At 39.8% G+C, this 16,204-nt stretch overlaps 1 protein-coding gene across 2 annotated transcripts in view; it reads right to left on the minus strand.

Moving 5' to 3' along the window:
• The window catches only part of GPR158 (G protein-coupled receptor 158), a 191,021-nt gene that overhangs the window by 103,675 nt on the left and 71,142 nt on the right, over window positions 1-16,204 (minus strand). For both annotated transcript variants that reach the window (XM_032182604.1, XM_032182603.1), the window contains exon 3: window positions 6,794-6,896. In XM_032182604.1, coding sequence (XP_032038495.1) covers window positions 6,794-6,896 — 103 coding nt within the window. The remainder of the gene's footprint in view (window positions 1-6,793; window positions 6,897-16,204) is intronic.

The following is a 16,204-nucleotide window of genomic DNA, read 5'->3' on the forward strand; positions in this document are numbered from 1 at the left end:
TTCCTTCCTCATTCTACTCTTTCATTGAAGGATGAAATAGTTTGCCAGGGCTGCTTTTGTCATTTCACTCTCTTTTATCACATTCAGAAAATGCAGACCAATTTAGACATGAGGGAAAGTGAGCTTATTAAATGCTAAATACATTCCCGTTGTATTTAAGAAGGGCTAAATCTGCAGAGGAAATTATTTTAAGGAGACTTCTCAATGGGGGAAAATTATATCAAAGATTTAGGAATAAGGAAACAATTTTACACAGACACATGAAGAGTAGATCCATTAACTACTTAATGTTCACTGTACAAGCTCTGATCTTATTTAAGACAGTTCCTCAATTTCATAAAGATGCTATCTAGCAAAATAATTAGCTTCAAAGACAAATATACGTATATATATATATATATAACTAAAACCACCTTCTTTGTTCAGCAAACAGTTGCACAATCGCACTATTCTGTGCTCAAATCCAAACCAGCACATTTACATTGAGTATATTTTTCTACAGTTCACATAAACACACTAGAGAACCTCAAAATCCTATTGGCAAGTTAATATCTTGTCAATGAAAATCAACTGTCCTTGAGATGACATTTGGCCCATCAAAGTGAACCCACCAAGAGAGCATACAGGAGCATTTTCTGCTTTTCCTGATCCATGAACACTTGCATGTAACCCCCTGCAAGACTGCTTACCCTACAGTCAACTAATGGAAGAAAAGTTTGAAAGAAAAGGGGGAAAAACAGAATAATGTTAAGTAAATAAAAAGGCAAGCTGAATTTGCTTAAAGTTATTAAGCAAGGAAAGTTGTCAATCTTGCATTATCTGGTCTAAATTCAAGAGACAGTGTAATTTGGTAATGTTGCACATATGCATGTTGGTGTATGAAACTTCTTCAGACTTTTAGGTTGAAACATTAGAAACAGAAGGTTATCTACAAGGATAATTACTTCTTCCTTTCTCAAATGTATGCGTGAATGTGCAGGAACATGTCTGTTGATGGGCAAAATCTAGGAAAGGGACAAACCATTCATACATGCAAATAAATAAACATTTGGTGTGCTGTTCCAGCAGCCCTCTACTCCTCACCTTCAGTGAAAGGTGATTCTCTCTCACATCCCATGGTGAGAACAGTCTGCATTTTTCATGAAAATTGTGGATTTCTCTTTGGTGCTTTATTCTAAACAAAGATGTTGGAAACCTGAATATAGCAGAAAAGTGCTGACTCATGCCAGATTTCCTCATACGCCAAGAGACGGTAAGAATAGATGTAGTGTCTTTTTGACCCAGATTATGGGAGGTAAGAATGGAAATGTTGGAAAATAACTGTGCTTGGGCATTCTATGAAAGTGGAGAACCTCTAAGAAACATTGATCTTGAAGACATCCTTGGACTAAAACTTTTTGTCAGACTTAACACCCATGGACCTCTACCCATTATCACTTCAAAAGCTTTGCCAGAGCCCATCTTCTCTGCATCTAATGTTACATCTTTATTTTCTCAGTTAACATATACAGAAACAGAGCCACACTGTCCTCTGTCAAAGACAGAATTGACTGTCTTGTACATCCCATCTCAGTAGCCAAATCAAGAATGCACTATCTACTGCTTGAGTTTTCAGCTTCATTTCCATTTGTGCTCATATAAACCTGCTTTTCCACCACCACTTGTTCCTTTGTCATTTCCATAAGGAGTCACCCGTCAATTAGTCCATTTCCTAGAAGATTATTTAATCTCTTAAAACCTCACATTTCTAAGTCACATATGCACCACTCTGTGGTAAAGTGTTATTGTGGTAACTATCTAAAATAAAATATTATCAGGGTAAAAATTTAAACACTGAAAAAAATGTAAGTTAAAAACTAAAGTTAGGAGATTACTTAAGTCACGTGTCTTGAAAATGTTGTATGGTCCTAAACTTGATATTGTTCAACCCTGAAAGGTGCTGCAAATACATTCAAATCTATTTTATCAAGTATTTTCTTATCAGAAGTTTATTCACAGAAGTTTATTCTTTCTGCACAGAAGTTTATTCATGTGAATGCTCAGCATGTACTATGGGGATAATTGCTGATAAACAGCTGCATGTTATAGTAAATATCCCAAGGCTATGAATTCATAATGCAACAGCAAACCTTTGCTTAGGTATTTCTGGTGTAATGATTTCTGCAGTGTATGAAGGAAGATCATCAATATGCATCTCCTGTGCTGCCAGCTATGACTGATTATCTGGTGAACATCTTTTGACTCTTCAATGATTCTTCATTATGGCTTATATAAGAAAGATTTAAAAAAAAAAAAAAAGGATCTACTTGAGATTTCATACAATGTGATAAGAAATTATTTACAATCTCCACTTTTTATTTCTCCTTACTAAAAAGAAAGAATAATTTTCAGATTCTCTAAAAGAAGCTCTTGGCAACTGACCGACCATTGTATTAACCACCGACTGGGAGCTTGTTTGGAGAGGGAGTCCAAGTCCACCCACACCCCTGCCCTGGTTCTCTGTCCCAAGGCACTGTCAGACATTGCATAGTCGAACCACTCTGCCTTTTATGTCTGGCACCATCCCTTCACCAAAGTCAATATAACATCACCTCAAGCCATAGACAGCCCAAGCTAAGCGTGATGTGACTGCCTCATACAGCACTGCCAGGCCAAGACTGCACCGTGCTGTGCCTACCCCTGTTTCAGCTGCTCTTTTAGATTCCACAGGCCTCCTCCAGTGAAGAAAATCACTTTTTCCTCCCTAAAAGATGGCCAAATATTTTGAACACTTGTACAACAGACAGACATAAGCCAATTTTTCTCCCTGTAAGGCAGCAGTAGTTTTAGCACTGACATAAGTGAGACTGCATTGAACGCTGAAAGACTTTGTGCCACTGTTAGACCTAAGGATGAGGAAGATATATACAAGTACCTCCCTCAAGAAAAAAGAAATGCAGTAACAAAAAAAATAAAAGCATAAAATGGACAGAGAAAAGAAAGAATTGGTAGGAAAACAGGAATAGGAGCACAAACTAATATGAAATGTAATAAAAATAATGCCTGAGCACTATATTTTTCCTAGTTCTTCTCTCTTCTATCCCAGTCTTCCTTTTCTGTCTGATCGATAAGCACAGAGAGCACGGGGCATGCTGAGCAGTGAGCAGAACAAAAGACAGATTCTGCTCCTGTTTTGTAATAATGTGGATTAGGAACAACATTAGAGTGATGCTGCAGTAACTTAAGCAGCATGTATGAATGGAACTCGATCTGGTAGCCTCTCAAAGTTGCAGCAAGCCATGGTCATAATCCTCACCCTGGAAATGTATCCCTGAAGTCAGCAAGAGATTCCATACACACAAAGATGTGCACAAGTAAGTCCTGTTGAAGAATCAGAGATAAGGGGCAGGCTTAAAGAAGGGAAGTTCTAGTTGAACTGGAAGTCCCTCCTGGGACTTGAGGTCATTGCACTGGCAGAGACATTCCAGTCTCATATCCAGACACAGAAGGTATACCAGTACCTTTTTGCACAGGGCAGGTTCCACATCCAAACAGCAAGAGCTGAGGGGAATCTCTGCGATTCATTGTCAATGTATTGTTAAAGAATGCAATTTTAGGTTGAACAAACGACAGCTGTTCTATTAAGGATTTTCTAATGCATATCTGATTAACCTGTGAGGCAAAGAACATAAGTTCATAGTGCTTCCTAAAAGCAAACTATTAGGAAGTGCATAACCAGGTATTCAAGCACTTGCAAGTTAAAGCAACTTGCATACCTGAAATAGGTCTTTTTCTAAAATCAGTTTCTGCTGAGATTACTTGAGTCACAAATCCTATGTGACTGTGGCCTGGCAATTTTGCGTGGTCATAATTTGTATATTCACTACTTCTGCAAAGTTCAATCTTGAAAGCTGATCAAAAGAGACACTGGAAATATATGTCAACGACTGTGCTCTGTTAGTACCAAGAGTCCACATTAAACAAATCAGCAAAAAGAGAATGATTTTACATATTTTGGCACTGTCAGTTCTGAAGAACAAACCCAGCCTTGGGACAGCTCACCTTCCTGGCTTCCCCATCAGTATGAGACTGGCCCAAATTTCCCTGTCCCATCTAGAATCTGCAACACAAGCTGCACAACCTCCCTGCGAGCAGCCAAACTGGACTGCTCTAAGTCAGAAAAACAGAAACTTTCCTACTGAGGACATTGTTTATGCAACATTGCATCTCAGCATTAGGTCTCCAGCTGACTTTGCAGAGGAGGTAGATAAGCAATCTTTTAAGCCTGCCCACTGAGCAAACTGTGTAGAGACTCAAACATCCCTGCAAAGCCATTTATACAGCTATCTTTCAGTCTCAACCTGAATGTTCATCTGGACCTAAAGCAAAACCTTGCCCCTGCTTAAAACATTGTTACTTCAGGCTCAATGTGCAATTAATGTGCAATTAAACTTACTCTGCTATGGTGCAGAATCCAAATATAATTAAGAATTACCATCATTTCAAGATACAACCCTGAATTCAAATTTCCAATCAACAGAAGCACAAAACTGGTCATTTTTAATTTATCTACCTACTTAGATCTTATCTTGAGACCTGCAAATCTTTTCTGCCTCCTGATTTTCTTTCTCTAGGAATACTTTCTAAGCCATTAACATTTCTATACAGTTTCCTCTCTCTTTTCATCACACCTCACCAACCTATCTCTGCAAAGAGATCTTCAGGTCAGACAGTTTCTGTCAAAACTTGCAGGAATCATGTCTAGAATCCATGTATTAGTATCGTATTGAACCTTCAAATACACACTACAGCCATTTTAACCTTGTTGTCTTTTCTAGTTTTGTTTTTACAGAATACAGTTGGGTGACAGGGCTAAGCTCCTTTGAACCAGTGATTTTTCTTCAATTATTTCAGTCACTTCCAGTCTCCCACTAGCACACATTTTGAAGTCATCTCTAGAGGCTGGCAAATTGAGCTGCATCTAGATGAATTAAAAGCAGATCTTTATTAATGACTTTTTCTAACCTCATGCTTATGTTAGCTCACAGTAACACATGGCCAGACTGGAGAGGCCACAGATCATTTAATTCCACCCCCTTAAATATCAGTATATACAAGCACTTTTGTGGGAAAATTTCACTGTATGTTAGCTATTTAGAAGCAAAATATCCAATATAAGTTAGTCATGTAGGCTCCTCCTTCTGTCGTACACGGAGGGAAAAAAAAAAAAAAAAAGACTGTTTGCCTAAAGAGTTACTTCTCTCATCTAAAGGTAAGTTTCCAAAGCAGCAGGATTACCCTCCAGGGGAGCCATGCTCTCCCTACTGACTACAGTGTAAACCTAGATGACTAATATCTGCCACACATCTGCACTTCAGACAGCTGTTATAAGATAAAAATGAATCTTGTCCCTAATGATCATTGTTGTTAATGTCTAGCCACATTGTTTTTCTGTGGTCTATGACATTTGGTATGATAAAAAACTATGAATGTTTTGTTGTTGTTGTTTGTTTGTTTTTCCATATGCTCATTCAAAGAGTTAAATCCCAACTCCAGCATAACTCACTGCACTGCAGGAGCAACCAAGCATCATCCTTTTTCTATTAAAAGATTCATAGAGAGCCCAAAGAAAAAGCACTATCACAAGGCTGCCTTCTACAACACTCCACAATATGAAAAGGGAATGGAAACAAACACCACGTAATTTTTTAAACAAACACTGTGCTATTTATGCTACGTATATTTACAGGAGATATAATACAGGCCGAGTAAGGGGTGAGATACTTCGGCCAATCTATATCCGAACCAGACCAAATCAATAAAAACGGGCCATCCCATGACACAGGTTAAATGAATAAATCTCTGGAACTTGGGGCTGCAAATAAACAGGGAATATCCGTTATCACACAAACAGGAATATCTATTAAAAGAGCTACCCGCCTTTCACCCAGAAACCCTGTAACTTTTAACATAGGGAAGCAGAGCTTGTGAGTAACTAATTTGGGAAGGAACTTAGAAGCTTTATTTCCAGCTCTTGAGTTAACACCAAACAGTGTATTTAACCCAGTTCTCAGGTACACTGTACCATGGGGCCAAGAAGCTGGGGATGGGATTCACTAGCAAAGTCTGCACAGAGATCACACCTTGGTCATATGATAAAAGTAACAGTCACCACCTTTGGAGATGCTTGTTCTTTTATTTTTCCTGCTGTATATCAACCGAATTCTGTTTCCCTACTTCCTTTAACTCACCGTGAGTACCACACAGCATGCTTTCTTGCAAAGCATAGGCTATATGTCATCCATAGCATACTGCCAACCAGACTCAGACCTCACCCACCTCTATTAGCCTGTTTGTAAGAATGAGAGCTTCGACATGCTCCTTTGGACTCTCCTTTGAAAATCAATTAAAATTAAAACAATTAAAGCACACACAAAGCCAGAGGCTAGAACATTCCAGTTTGAACTAACAACAGAGACAATTATTAGATTAAATTCCTCAATACTTGTGCTTGAACACAGATGTCAGAAGTCTTTATTTCCCTATAGCAAGACTTCTTTTCGTATTTTTAAATTTATTTACAAATCAAGTGTTCTTAAAGTGGATACTTTTTACAGGATCTTGAAGTGTATCACAAATGGCAAACCAAAGGGACAGAACTCCTTAAATCATTACATAATCCGAGAGTTGCAAACCACTGGGATTTCACTGTATAACCCTGACTAGGATAAAAAGGAGCTCTGCATTATTAATGATCTCTTTTTCCTTTCTTTCTTTCTTTTTCTTTTCCTAAGACTCAAGCAAAGACACTTACTCTGAAAGCTGTTCACTGAAAAGATGTTGGGATGATAGAATCCAGTCTTGCAAATACATTTGTAGGCTCCAAGCACAAATCCAAGGCCTTTAATTGGCATGCACTGTGAGAAAGGAAAAAAAAAGAAAAGTAATGCAGGTGACTATACAACCATATACTGAGATATACATTGAAGCATAAGTAAAACATTACAAGATCCTGTGAGCAGACTTCTAAGAATGAGCAGGCACCCCTTCCAGTCTGACAATATTTATTTTCTCAGGGACTCTTCCCATAGCCATATTTTACTCCAGCTTGTTGGTTTTGTTTGTAGTTTGTGGTTTGTTTGTTTGTTTTTTTTTCATTACTATTGAACAGCACAGTTACAAACAAGCCTGTCCCATGACAAACCAGCCAAGTGGAAAATTTGAGATTTGTCCCTGTGAGGTGTCCCATTGCCAGGCTCCGTCCACACTGCATCTTGAGCATGGCCCTGAACCTGAGCCCAGGCCCCAGATCCCACTTCTACCATGTGTTGCTTAAGTCCAACGTGAGGAACACCAAAACAAATTTATGATGGTGACAGAACATCTACTGTCAGACCGCTTCTGTACAAGAAATAGGCTATGGCTAGCACAGAGGAAAGATATAGTTTGGCAATGTGAAGGCAGAAACACTGGTAAATGAATTTTCCCAATAATGCTTATTTCACTTTACCATATCAAATTAGACTGCCATCCTAAATGCCTTTCCCATCAGCATAGGTACTAGTATATAGATACTATACCAATACAGGTACCGTAACGATATGCCTCTGTGAATAAGAACTAGACAATCATATTTCTTCAGTGAGCAACTGAGTGATTTAACTAAAATATCCTCTGCCCTCTCAATTCCTTAAGTGTATGCTGCTGTATGCTTGTTTGCTGCTGTCTGTGGCTTCAGAATAAGTGTAAATCTCTGCCTGCCTGTGGCTGGGAGGAAGATGCAGGGGACAGGGCTAAGTAAATAAGACACAAGTTTTAAAAATCAAATGCAAACCATGAGAGGACAGTCCACGCTGACATTTAATAAAAACTCCAGCATTCATCTCAAATTTCAGTTTTGTGACATAATCCCTCCTGATACTCGGAAAACCACTTTGCTTCTCATGCCCTCAGGTGGGCTGAGCAGTCTTTTCTCATGTGTGTGTGTGTGCAGTGCCAAGCTCAGCACCTCAGTGCAGGCCAGCAGGTGCTACTGGAAAGCAACAATAAGAAGGAAATCAGTATGCAAGAACACTGAAAATTCATTCAGCCTTTACGTAAACATGAGAGGAGGAAAGAAAGGAAAAAAGAAAAGGCGCAAATAATTTTTCTTCTCACTTCATCTTCCACAGAAATGTGACTGTGACAAGGTGAGGGACAGGAGACATCAAAGTGAGATGAATGTGTAAGTCCAATGACAGCAAAACCTCTTTAGCCATGAACAAAAAAGCAGCTAAAGAAGGAAAAGAATGTGCAAATTCCATCATCTCCAGCCCCTTTCAGTCATCGTGCTTCAGAAACATATTTCAAGGGAAAATTCTGTTGTGGTTTTCTGGCTTTTTTTCTTTGTAAGATGAATGCACATGCTGCTAAAGATAACACATTTGCTTTTGGAAGCCAAGGAAGAAAAGAGCTAGCTTCAACTGAATCCTTCAAATACCAGAGCACCCATAGGACCACATCTATAATCTGTTCTCACTGCAGAAATTCTTCATATAAAAATGTGGCACAGCCTCGTGAATCTGCTCTGCATTAAAATAAATGTGTTACTGATCACACACATCCAGTAATCACACCAACAGAAGTTCATAACCTTTTATTGTTTCTGACCAGCCAACAACCTAAAAATGAACAGAGGATTTCAAACACCGCTGTCTGCCTTTGGTGTAAGATATTACCCGTGTTTCTTGTCTTTGGCAGCTGTAATGTACAACTTAAGAACCATCACTCAAATTCTATTTCTTGCAGTCCATAAAATTCCATGCAAAGGTATAAAAAGGATCAGTCTGGTGAAAGAAAAGGAGGAGGGAAAGCAAGCTTGGATCCCTCCAGAAAGCCGATACAGTTTCAAACTGTGAAATTGCAGCATGCTCAGAGATTACCAACATTTCATGGAAAGAGAACTATTTAAAGTCTTTTTTCTCTTTTTTAAATTTAAAAAAAAAAAAAAAAAAAAAAGAAATTTCAGCAGTGAAGCACGAAGAACGCAAAATACCATGTGGCCAAATAAATAGGAACTATTCCTAGAATGAAGAAATTCCTCTCTTCTTGAAAATATTTTATAAATTACTCCTGTATCAACCAGCAGGGGCAAATGTGACGGAGATTATGGTCTTCCTAAGGTTCTGCAGCCCATACAGCCCAGCCCAGCAGGCTCCACCTTGACAAAACAGCAAGATCATTTAATGTAACTGGGAATAGGACTGCATTTCAGATAGCTCCTGTGTTGCTCCTGGGTGCTGGGCACTGGGAGCATGGGGACTGAGCAGCTCGCAACAGACTTTGTGGACGGTGCCAGTAAGATTAATCTGCTGCTAGGTCACACAAGATTTGATCCATATAGAACTTAGCAGTGGAAAAAAGCAAGCCTGAAAAACACCTACCTCCACATAAGCAAAAAAGGGAAGCATAAAGCTGACCTGGTTTCAGATTTTATCATGAATGAGAAAGCAAAGCTGTGGGAATAAAACCACTGTATTTCTGAGTACTGTTTGTTCATCAGTGGTCATCAGCTTTTAAAAATTATGCCTAATTTAATTCTGTCTCTTCTGTGCGCAACAGCAAGTGCCTAGGCAAACAGTTAAAAATGTAGAATCACAGAATCACAGAATTGTCTAGGTTGGAAGGGACCTCCAAGATCACCGAGTCCAACCTCTGACCTAACACTAACAGTCCCCACTAAACCATATCCCTAATCTCTACATCTAAACGTCTTTTAAAGACCTCCAGGGATGGTAACTCCACCACTTCCCTGGGCAGCCCATTCCAATGCCTCACAACCCTTTCGGTAAAGAAGTTCTTCCTAATATCCAACCTAAACCTCCCCTGGTGCAACTTTAGCTCATTCGCCCTCGTCCTGTCACCAGGCACGTGGGAGAATAGACCAAACCCCACCTTGCTACAGCCTCCTTTAAGGTACTTAAAAAGAGCGATAAGGTCACCCCTGAGCCTCCTCTTTTCCAGACTGAACAATCCCAACTCCCTCAGCTGCTCCTTGTAAGACTTGTTCTCCAGGCCCCTCACCAGCTTCATTGCCCTTCTCTGGACTCCTGTAGGACAGCTACAGTGTGCCTTCCCCTGATACTCCTTTCAGGACATCCTCCTATGATTGGCACTCACATTGCTTTAACTTCCAGCCATTAGTTCTTATAGATTGCTTGGTAACAATTTACAGCAGCTTTATAACCTTTGCTAAAAAAAAAAGTTACAGTTGTCTATTTATTCCAGCACATTTATTCCAGCTGTCTGTTCCCGGGTTTGCAAGATTTTATTTTCAGCTTTACAATATTTGTATAAGAAAATGATCCTAAGTTTAACATACTATGCTTTTAAACTATAGTCAGCTCAAAGAGTAAGATATCGATTATGTACCCTGAAATTTTTTTTATAAATGAAAATAAATGGGTCCTGAATCAACACAGACGCACCATCTAAGCCAGCAGAAAGATTGCATTGGTTTAAATTTTCTGCTGATTGTTGTAAATGACAAAGTTGGAGAAATCTAACATGATAAAGAATATATTTGTTTGGAAAGAAAATTGATTCTTAGCATAAACTGTGCAATTGCTTTGGAAGTCTAAGCCAAATCTTCTGGCATAAAAGAGGCAAAGCCATTCATCAGATCTGACTGGACAGAAATCAAGTGACAAAGTATTCAGCAGATGCACAAAGCAGACATCACATCCATGCAAGAAAATAGAAGTGGAAATGACAGCAAAAAAAAAAGAAAAAAAAAATTAATAGCGTAAAAGAAAGTATGTGGCATCATGTGCTATATCTAATTTAGAAACTTATATGAACCACCAAACAAATGTAGTCTGTGACATTCTCAACCTGAAGGATAAAACCAGTCATTTTAGAATTACAAAAATTAAAAATTAAAAGAAGACTAAAAATAGAGCCAGCCTTGGCTTGGGTGCTTCAAATTTTTCAAAGCACGTGAGCAGCTTTTTCTGCATGCACAGAGTGATGAGGATGTTTGCCTTGGGTAAAGTCGACTCCTTGTTCAAGAGTAAACACATGATGGATAAAATTTAACAGAAACAGTACAAATAAACACATTTCATCACTGGGGTTTGTGGCAGCACGTGTAAATTCTAGAAAATACTCTGTATGTAGAGGTCAATTTGGGTCTGGCATATAAGAGCTGCTGAAGCAGAGGGGTGTCCCACGAGACCCCAGGAGCTCCTTTCCCATCCTGTTTGCCATGTGTCAGGCACGTTCATGCAGGAAAATAAATGAAAGAAGATAAAAGAGTAAAAATCCATCTGCTGAAGTCAATGACAGTTTTGTCATTGAAAAGGCTTTACCTATTACATTCTCTCACTTCATTTATCTGCCAAGAGCAGGGTTGCATTTTGAAATGTGTTTGCAGCCTCCTCTGAAGCGCACAGCATCCTTGCACCCCAGGGCCTTGTGCACACACCTGGGAGCTGGCAGCTTGCCTCCAGGCAGCTAAGGCTTCAGCCTGCTAACAACAGTATTCACAAGGTTTTTGTCTTCAGATACACCATTTCGCTTCAAAAGGGAATGGCAGGGCTGGGCACTCCATAACCTATATACCAGGGTTACTTGGTAGGCTCCCGTAACTTTTTCTCCTCAATGACACTGAATTGTTATATCCCGAGTCAGACAAAGCACACCAACAGCTGATCTGATTCAGCTTAAAACAAAGTTAGGAGTCAGGAAAATATCTGTCTCAGGTGAGTAACCAATGGCATGAAGCTTCGCTAAAAACTCCACTCTGCATTTTAATGCAATTTCTCATTATTCTGATTTTGTTCAGCCATGGGACCAGAGTGAGCAGTGATAATGAGGAGTCTCAGCTCATTCATGCCAATAATTATAAGCTACATGTGACCATTAAGGCTCTAATGCCTGATTTTTGTATTAATCTTAGCTATGTGTCAGAACAATCATAAAATGGAAGAAGCTATTCATGTTACCTTTTTTTATTAGGACACTTTGGCTACTACCAACAAGAACCCCGGCCCTAAGGAATGGCCCTATTTGGGCTCTGACCATCACTCCCGAGATGCCAATGCTAACAGCAAATAACCGGCCAAATGTAACAAAAAGTGCTAGTGAAAATGGTAGAAATGGCACATTTTGCAAAGAGAAATATATTTTATAATATAGATGATATTACAAATCATGGTACTTGCTTAGAAGAGGGTGAGAAGGGAAAACGGTGAGCACAGCAGTGCTTGAAAGCAGGTTACCTGCAGGGGGAGGGGGCTAAGCATCAGAAAACTCATCTGCAGCATTCGTCATACGTACGGGGAACCCAACCTCAGCCTGCAAATGATGCTTTCCACAGTCCAGATCACAAATACACAATTACAGCCATTTTCAGAAGATGTGTAGTTTATACACTCAAAGGCTCTGAAGCAATGACAGTGTTTAAGGCAGATTTTTCATTAGTGCTGAAAACAACTGCGCAGGCAACAGTCAGGCTACTTTTAGGGGGAAAAATATCTCTTTATATAACAGATTGGAATTGCCATTGGTAACCTGAATATCATTTAAAAACATATCAAACTTTGCTTCTGATGGATACACTATACAATAAAATTACCATTTTTTCCTCTCCTAGAAAACTAACCTGCAATTACAAGGGAACCTGTTAACAGACACCATAGGGACTGATAATTGTATAGCCATTAAATAATGCAGCCTGATTACATTGGAGACATTTTCTCAGGGCCAGGTTTCATTCATATTGCAGATAAATTAAGGCATTTTTACTGGTAGCATGGGTTAAACAGAACTAAGAGAAAAGTCTAATTCGCTTCCTTACGGTCTTATCTGCATTAAAGAGAATTCTCTTAAAACTGAATCTCTTCCCAGACTTTTTTCCCATTGTTAGGATAATTTCATATTTTACACATAAGCACTACTGGAAATGCCAAATGTTATCTGCAGAAGACCTTCCAGAAGCTGTCAAGGAATACACCAAAATACACACAGGTCCTTCGCCTCTGGACTTCTCATCCTGCCAACTGCTTCTGCATTCATCTGTGACTTGGCAGAAAACATCACAAAAGTTTGCTTGGGAGACGGGCCACACAGTAACACCGGAGAGTAAGAGAGCCTGCCAAATTCTGCAAGAATGTGAGGCATTTCCAAAACCCTTTGGTGGAGGAGCAGCTGGACCTGCTTCTGATTCCCATGCAGGGTGGACCAGAGCTGTCTCTCACTTACTCATGTTTTCCCAAATTATTAACAAACTAGCAGTATTTTGCAATGTCTTAAAAAAAAAAAAAAAAAAAAAAAAAAAAAAAAAAAAAGCCAAGTAACTCCATTTTGTATTATTTATTGATGTTAACCATTTTAAATCAAATTTTCACAGTTGGTCTACATCTGCCAATAAATGCCATTATCTCCCCTTCTATTACCTCTACAACAATAAAAATGACTTTCATTATGAAATCCATTTTGCACATTCAAAGCCTCGTTAAAAATATTTCTTTACAATTTTAAGAACAGCCATTCATATTCTCTTCTACAGGCTGATAAGAAGCACTAGAATAGTCCGTCCAGGCTAGTAACCCACCATGAGAATTGGGCAGTTTTAGCAAAGAAAGCTCAATCAGAATAGGAAAGAGTAATAGAGGGTCCACTGGAATTGCACTGCTCATCTCACAGGACTGAACATGTCCATCTACAAGATGTTCAACTGAACATCTTGTAGACTGTTCAATTCTTTTTTTTTTTTTTAAGAGTTCATCTCTTAAAATTCCACCAGTGTGGATAGCCTGCTGGCCCTGCTTTTTGGAAAGGAAAAACATTTCTTACAGTTCATCCAAAAGCTACTAAATAGCTGCTACAATAAATCATTAATTTAGGTGCTTAATTCAGACAGAGGAATAAAATGGTGGAAAATAGTACACAATGTTTTAATAAGTTAACATGGATAACATTACTGATCCAACACTTTCCAGCCAGCTGCTACATCTGTCCCTTCTATTGCAATTCCCAGCAACCACTACAGCAATTGTTTCTTGACTGTAAACATTATTTTTAGGCTGGTTCCACACACTAGCAAGACATATGTGATCATACTGGCAAGGTGTGGAACAGTTGTGTGTGTTTTCCCAATCCACAATAACTTTTTGAACCTTCTGGCCGACTGCAGGCAGCGTGGTAGGGGTGAGAGACTTCCTCAGTTCCCACAAGCTTCGGCAGAGTGACATCCTGGTAGAGAAGAGTTAACTTACCCTTGTCCCTGCTAAGGGAAGAGCTACATCAAGAGGACATGTTCTATTAAACACTAGAGAACGTCCTTACCAACGCCACAGGCACAGGAAAAGGTTTGGCTACCACTGGTGCCCCTAGACGTCAATTAACAGCAGAAGAAAATGCATTAGAAAAACAGGCTACAATAACCTGATGCACCACTTCTTTGGCATTCTGTCCATCTTTAGGTAACTAAGAAGCTGGCTCATTTTTCCAGAGGGTTTTACCACTCAAGACTGCCAGGAGTCTTGAGATGAGTCCAGCTATGTGGAGTTGGATAAAGGATGCTCCTTTCATCACAAGATCACTTCTTCCTGAAATTCTACTTCGGTGTTCTGTGTGCAACCTGACCGAGATGGTGGCTTTGGAAAGGATCCGAATTTTAATATCTTTGCTCGATTTTGCATTATTCTTTCCTTTATATTAGTGCAACATTACACAGCAGTTGAAGGAAAACAGCCACCTCACTGACTGATAAATGAAGACACAGCATTATTTTTCACAAAACAGTCTGACACTCTCTGCTACAGTCTTTCTGTTTGCTTGGTGGTCACTGGTAGAAGAAAACTCCCAGCTAGGTTCTGCCCATTGCCTCTATTGTTTGACAATGAGTCACCTCACCAAGATAGTTAATTTTGCTTACAGGGTAGTATCAGGATTTGAATATTTTTACTTGTCAAACAATATTTTCCACTGTTACAGCCAGGTTTTACGTCCTCAATATTGGGATGTCTCTCAGAACTGAAGTTAAGAGCAATTTAACCTGTGACCTGAGCTTAGATAACTACAAATTCTTCTTGACTACTTTCAATCTCACCACCAGGCTTCCTTCGCAGTTTCACATACTAAAGGAAACGATTTCACGACAAAGTCATCATTCCTCTTCTTGCCCAAGAGCCATGCAGACAGACTGGTGTTGAAGCCCCATCACAAGTTAGTAGCAACACTTCATTACTGCTGTCAGAAAAACTTCCCCTCGAACTCTCAGTACTCAACAGCACCAGCTCCACTTTGATCTCCCCAGGTTAGTGCAGCATCATTGAAGAATTGATGCTGCGTGAGCGCTCATTACAAAGCACAAGTCCTGCAGAGGTGCTGCGTGCCCCACTGTCACAATGAAAATCCAGCACCCAGTATTTGCCAGCTTTACCTGGCTCACTCAGCCTTTTCTTTAACACTAGGCAAGCTTAAAGGGTTTAAAAAACACTTGAGAAGGACTTGCAGTCATATCTTTCGGTAACAAACAGAAGCAAAAGTTGATAACACACCACAGGGTAGCCTTGCTGGGGCTCTGTGTCAGTGCTATGCCAGGGGCCTCCAAGGAGCAGCCCAGACTCATGAGCATGCCACGGTGCCCTAAAATCTTGGTAGCGGCCCGCTCCGTGGGGACCTCCAAGCAGGGCAGCTTTCTTTTGGAAAAATCTTCAGTATAACTAATCTTTACAATAGAAATATATCCACATCTAGTCAATCCTCCAAGATGTACAGCAATATGCATGCCAAAATCCAAGTTAAATTCAAATATAAGCTGGAAGGATGAAATACATATAGCTCTAACTGGTTCACTACTCCGCTTTCCCCCAGTTCAGTGATGCACCATTTTTGAGTCAAGGTCCCAGACTGGCTGGTGGCTTCACCAGTTCTGAAATGAGTTAACCTAATGGCAGATGGCAACACCACAGGGACAAGAGAGAGATGTCTCCTCTTCTCTGGAAGAGACAAGCCAGGTGTCCTCAGCCTGTCCTCACAGGACCCCTTCCAGGCCTTTTACCAGCTTTGTTGCCCTCCTCTGGACACTCTCAAATACCTTAACATCCTTTTGTTATTGTGGAGACCAGAACCAGATACAAAATTCAAGGTGAGGCCATACCAGTGCTGAATACAACAGGAGAATCACCTCTTTTGTCAGGCTGGCCATGCTGTCTTTACTGTACCCCAAAATGGGGCT

The sequence above is a fragment of the Aythya fuligula genome, chromosome 2, assembly GCF_009819795.1.
Source record: "Aythya fuligula isolate bAytFul2 chromosome 2, bAytFul2.pri, whole genome shotgun sequence".
NCBI classification, from domain to species: Eukaryota; Metazoa; Chordata; class Aves; order Anseriformes; family Anatidae; genus Aythya; species Aythya fuligula.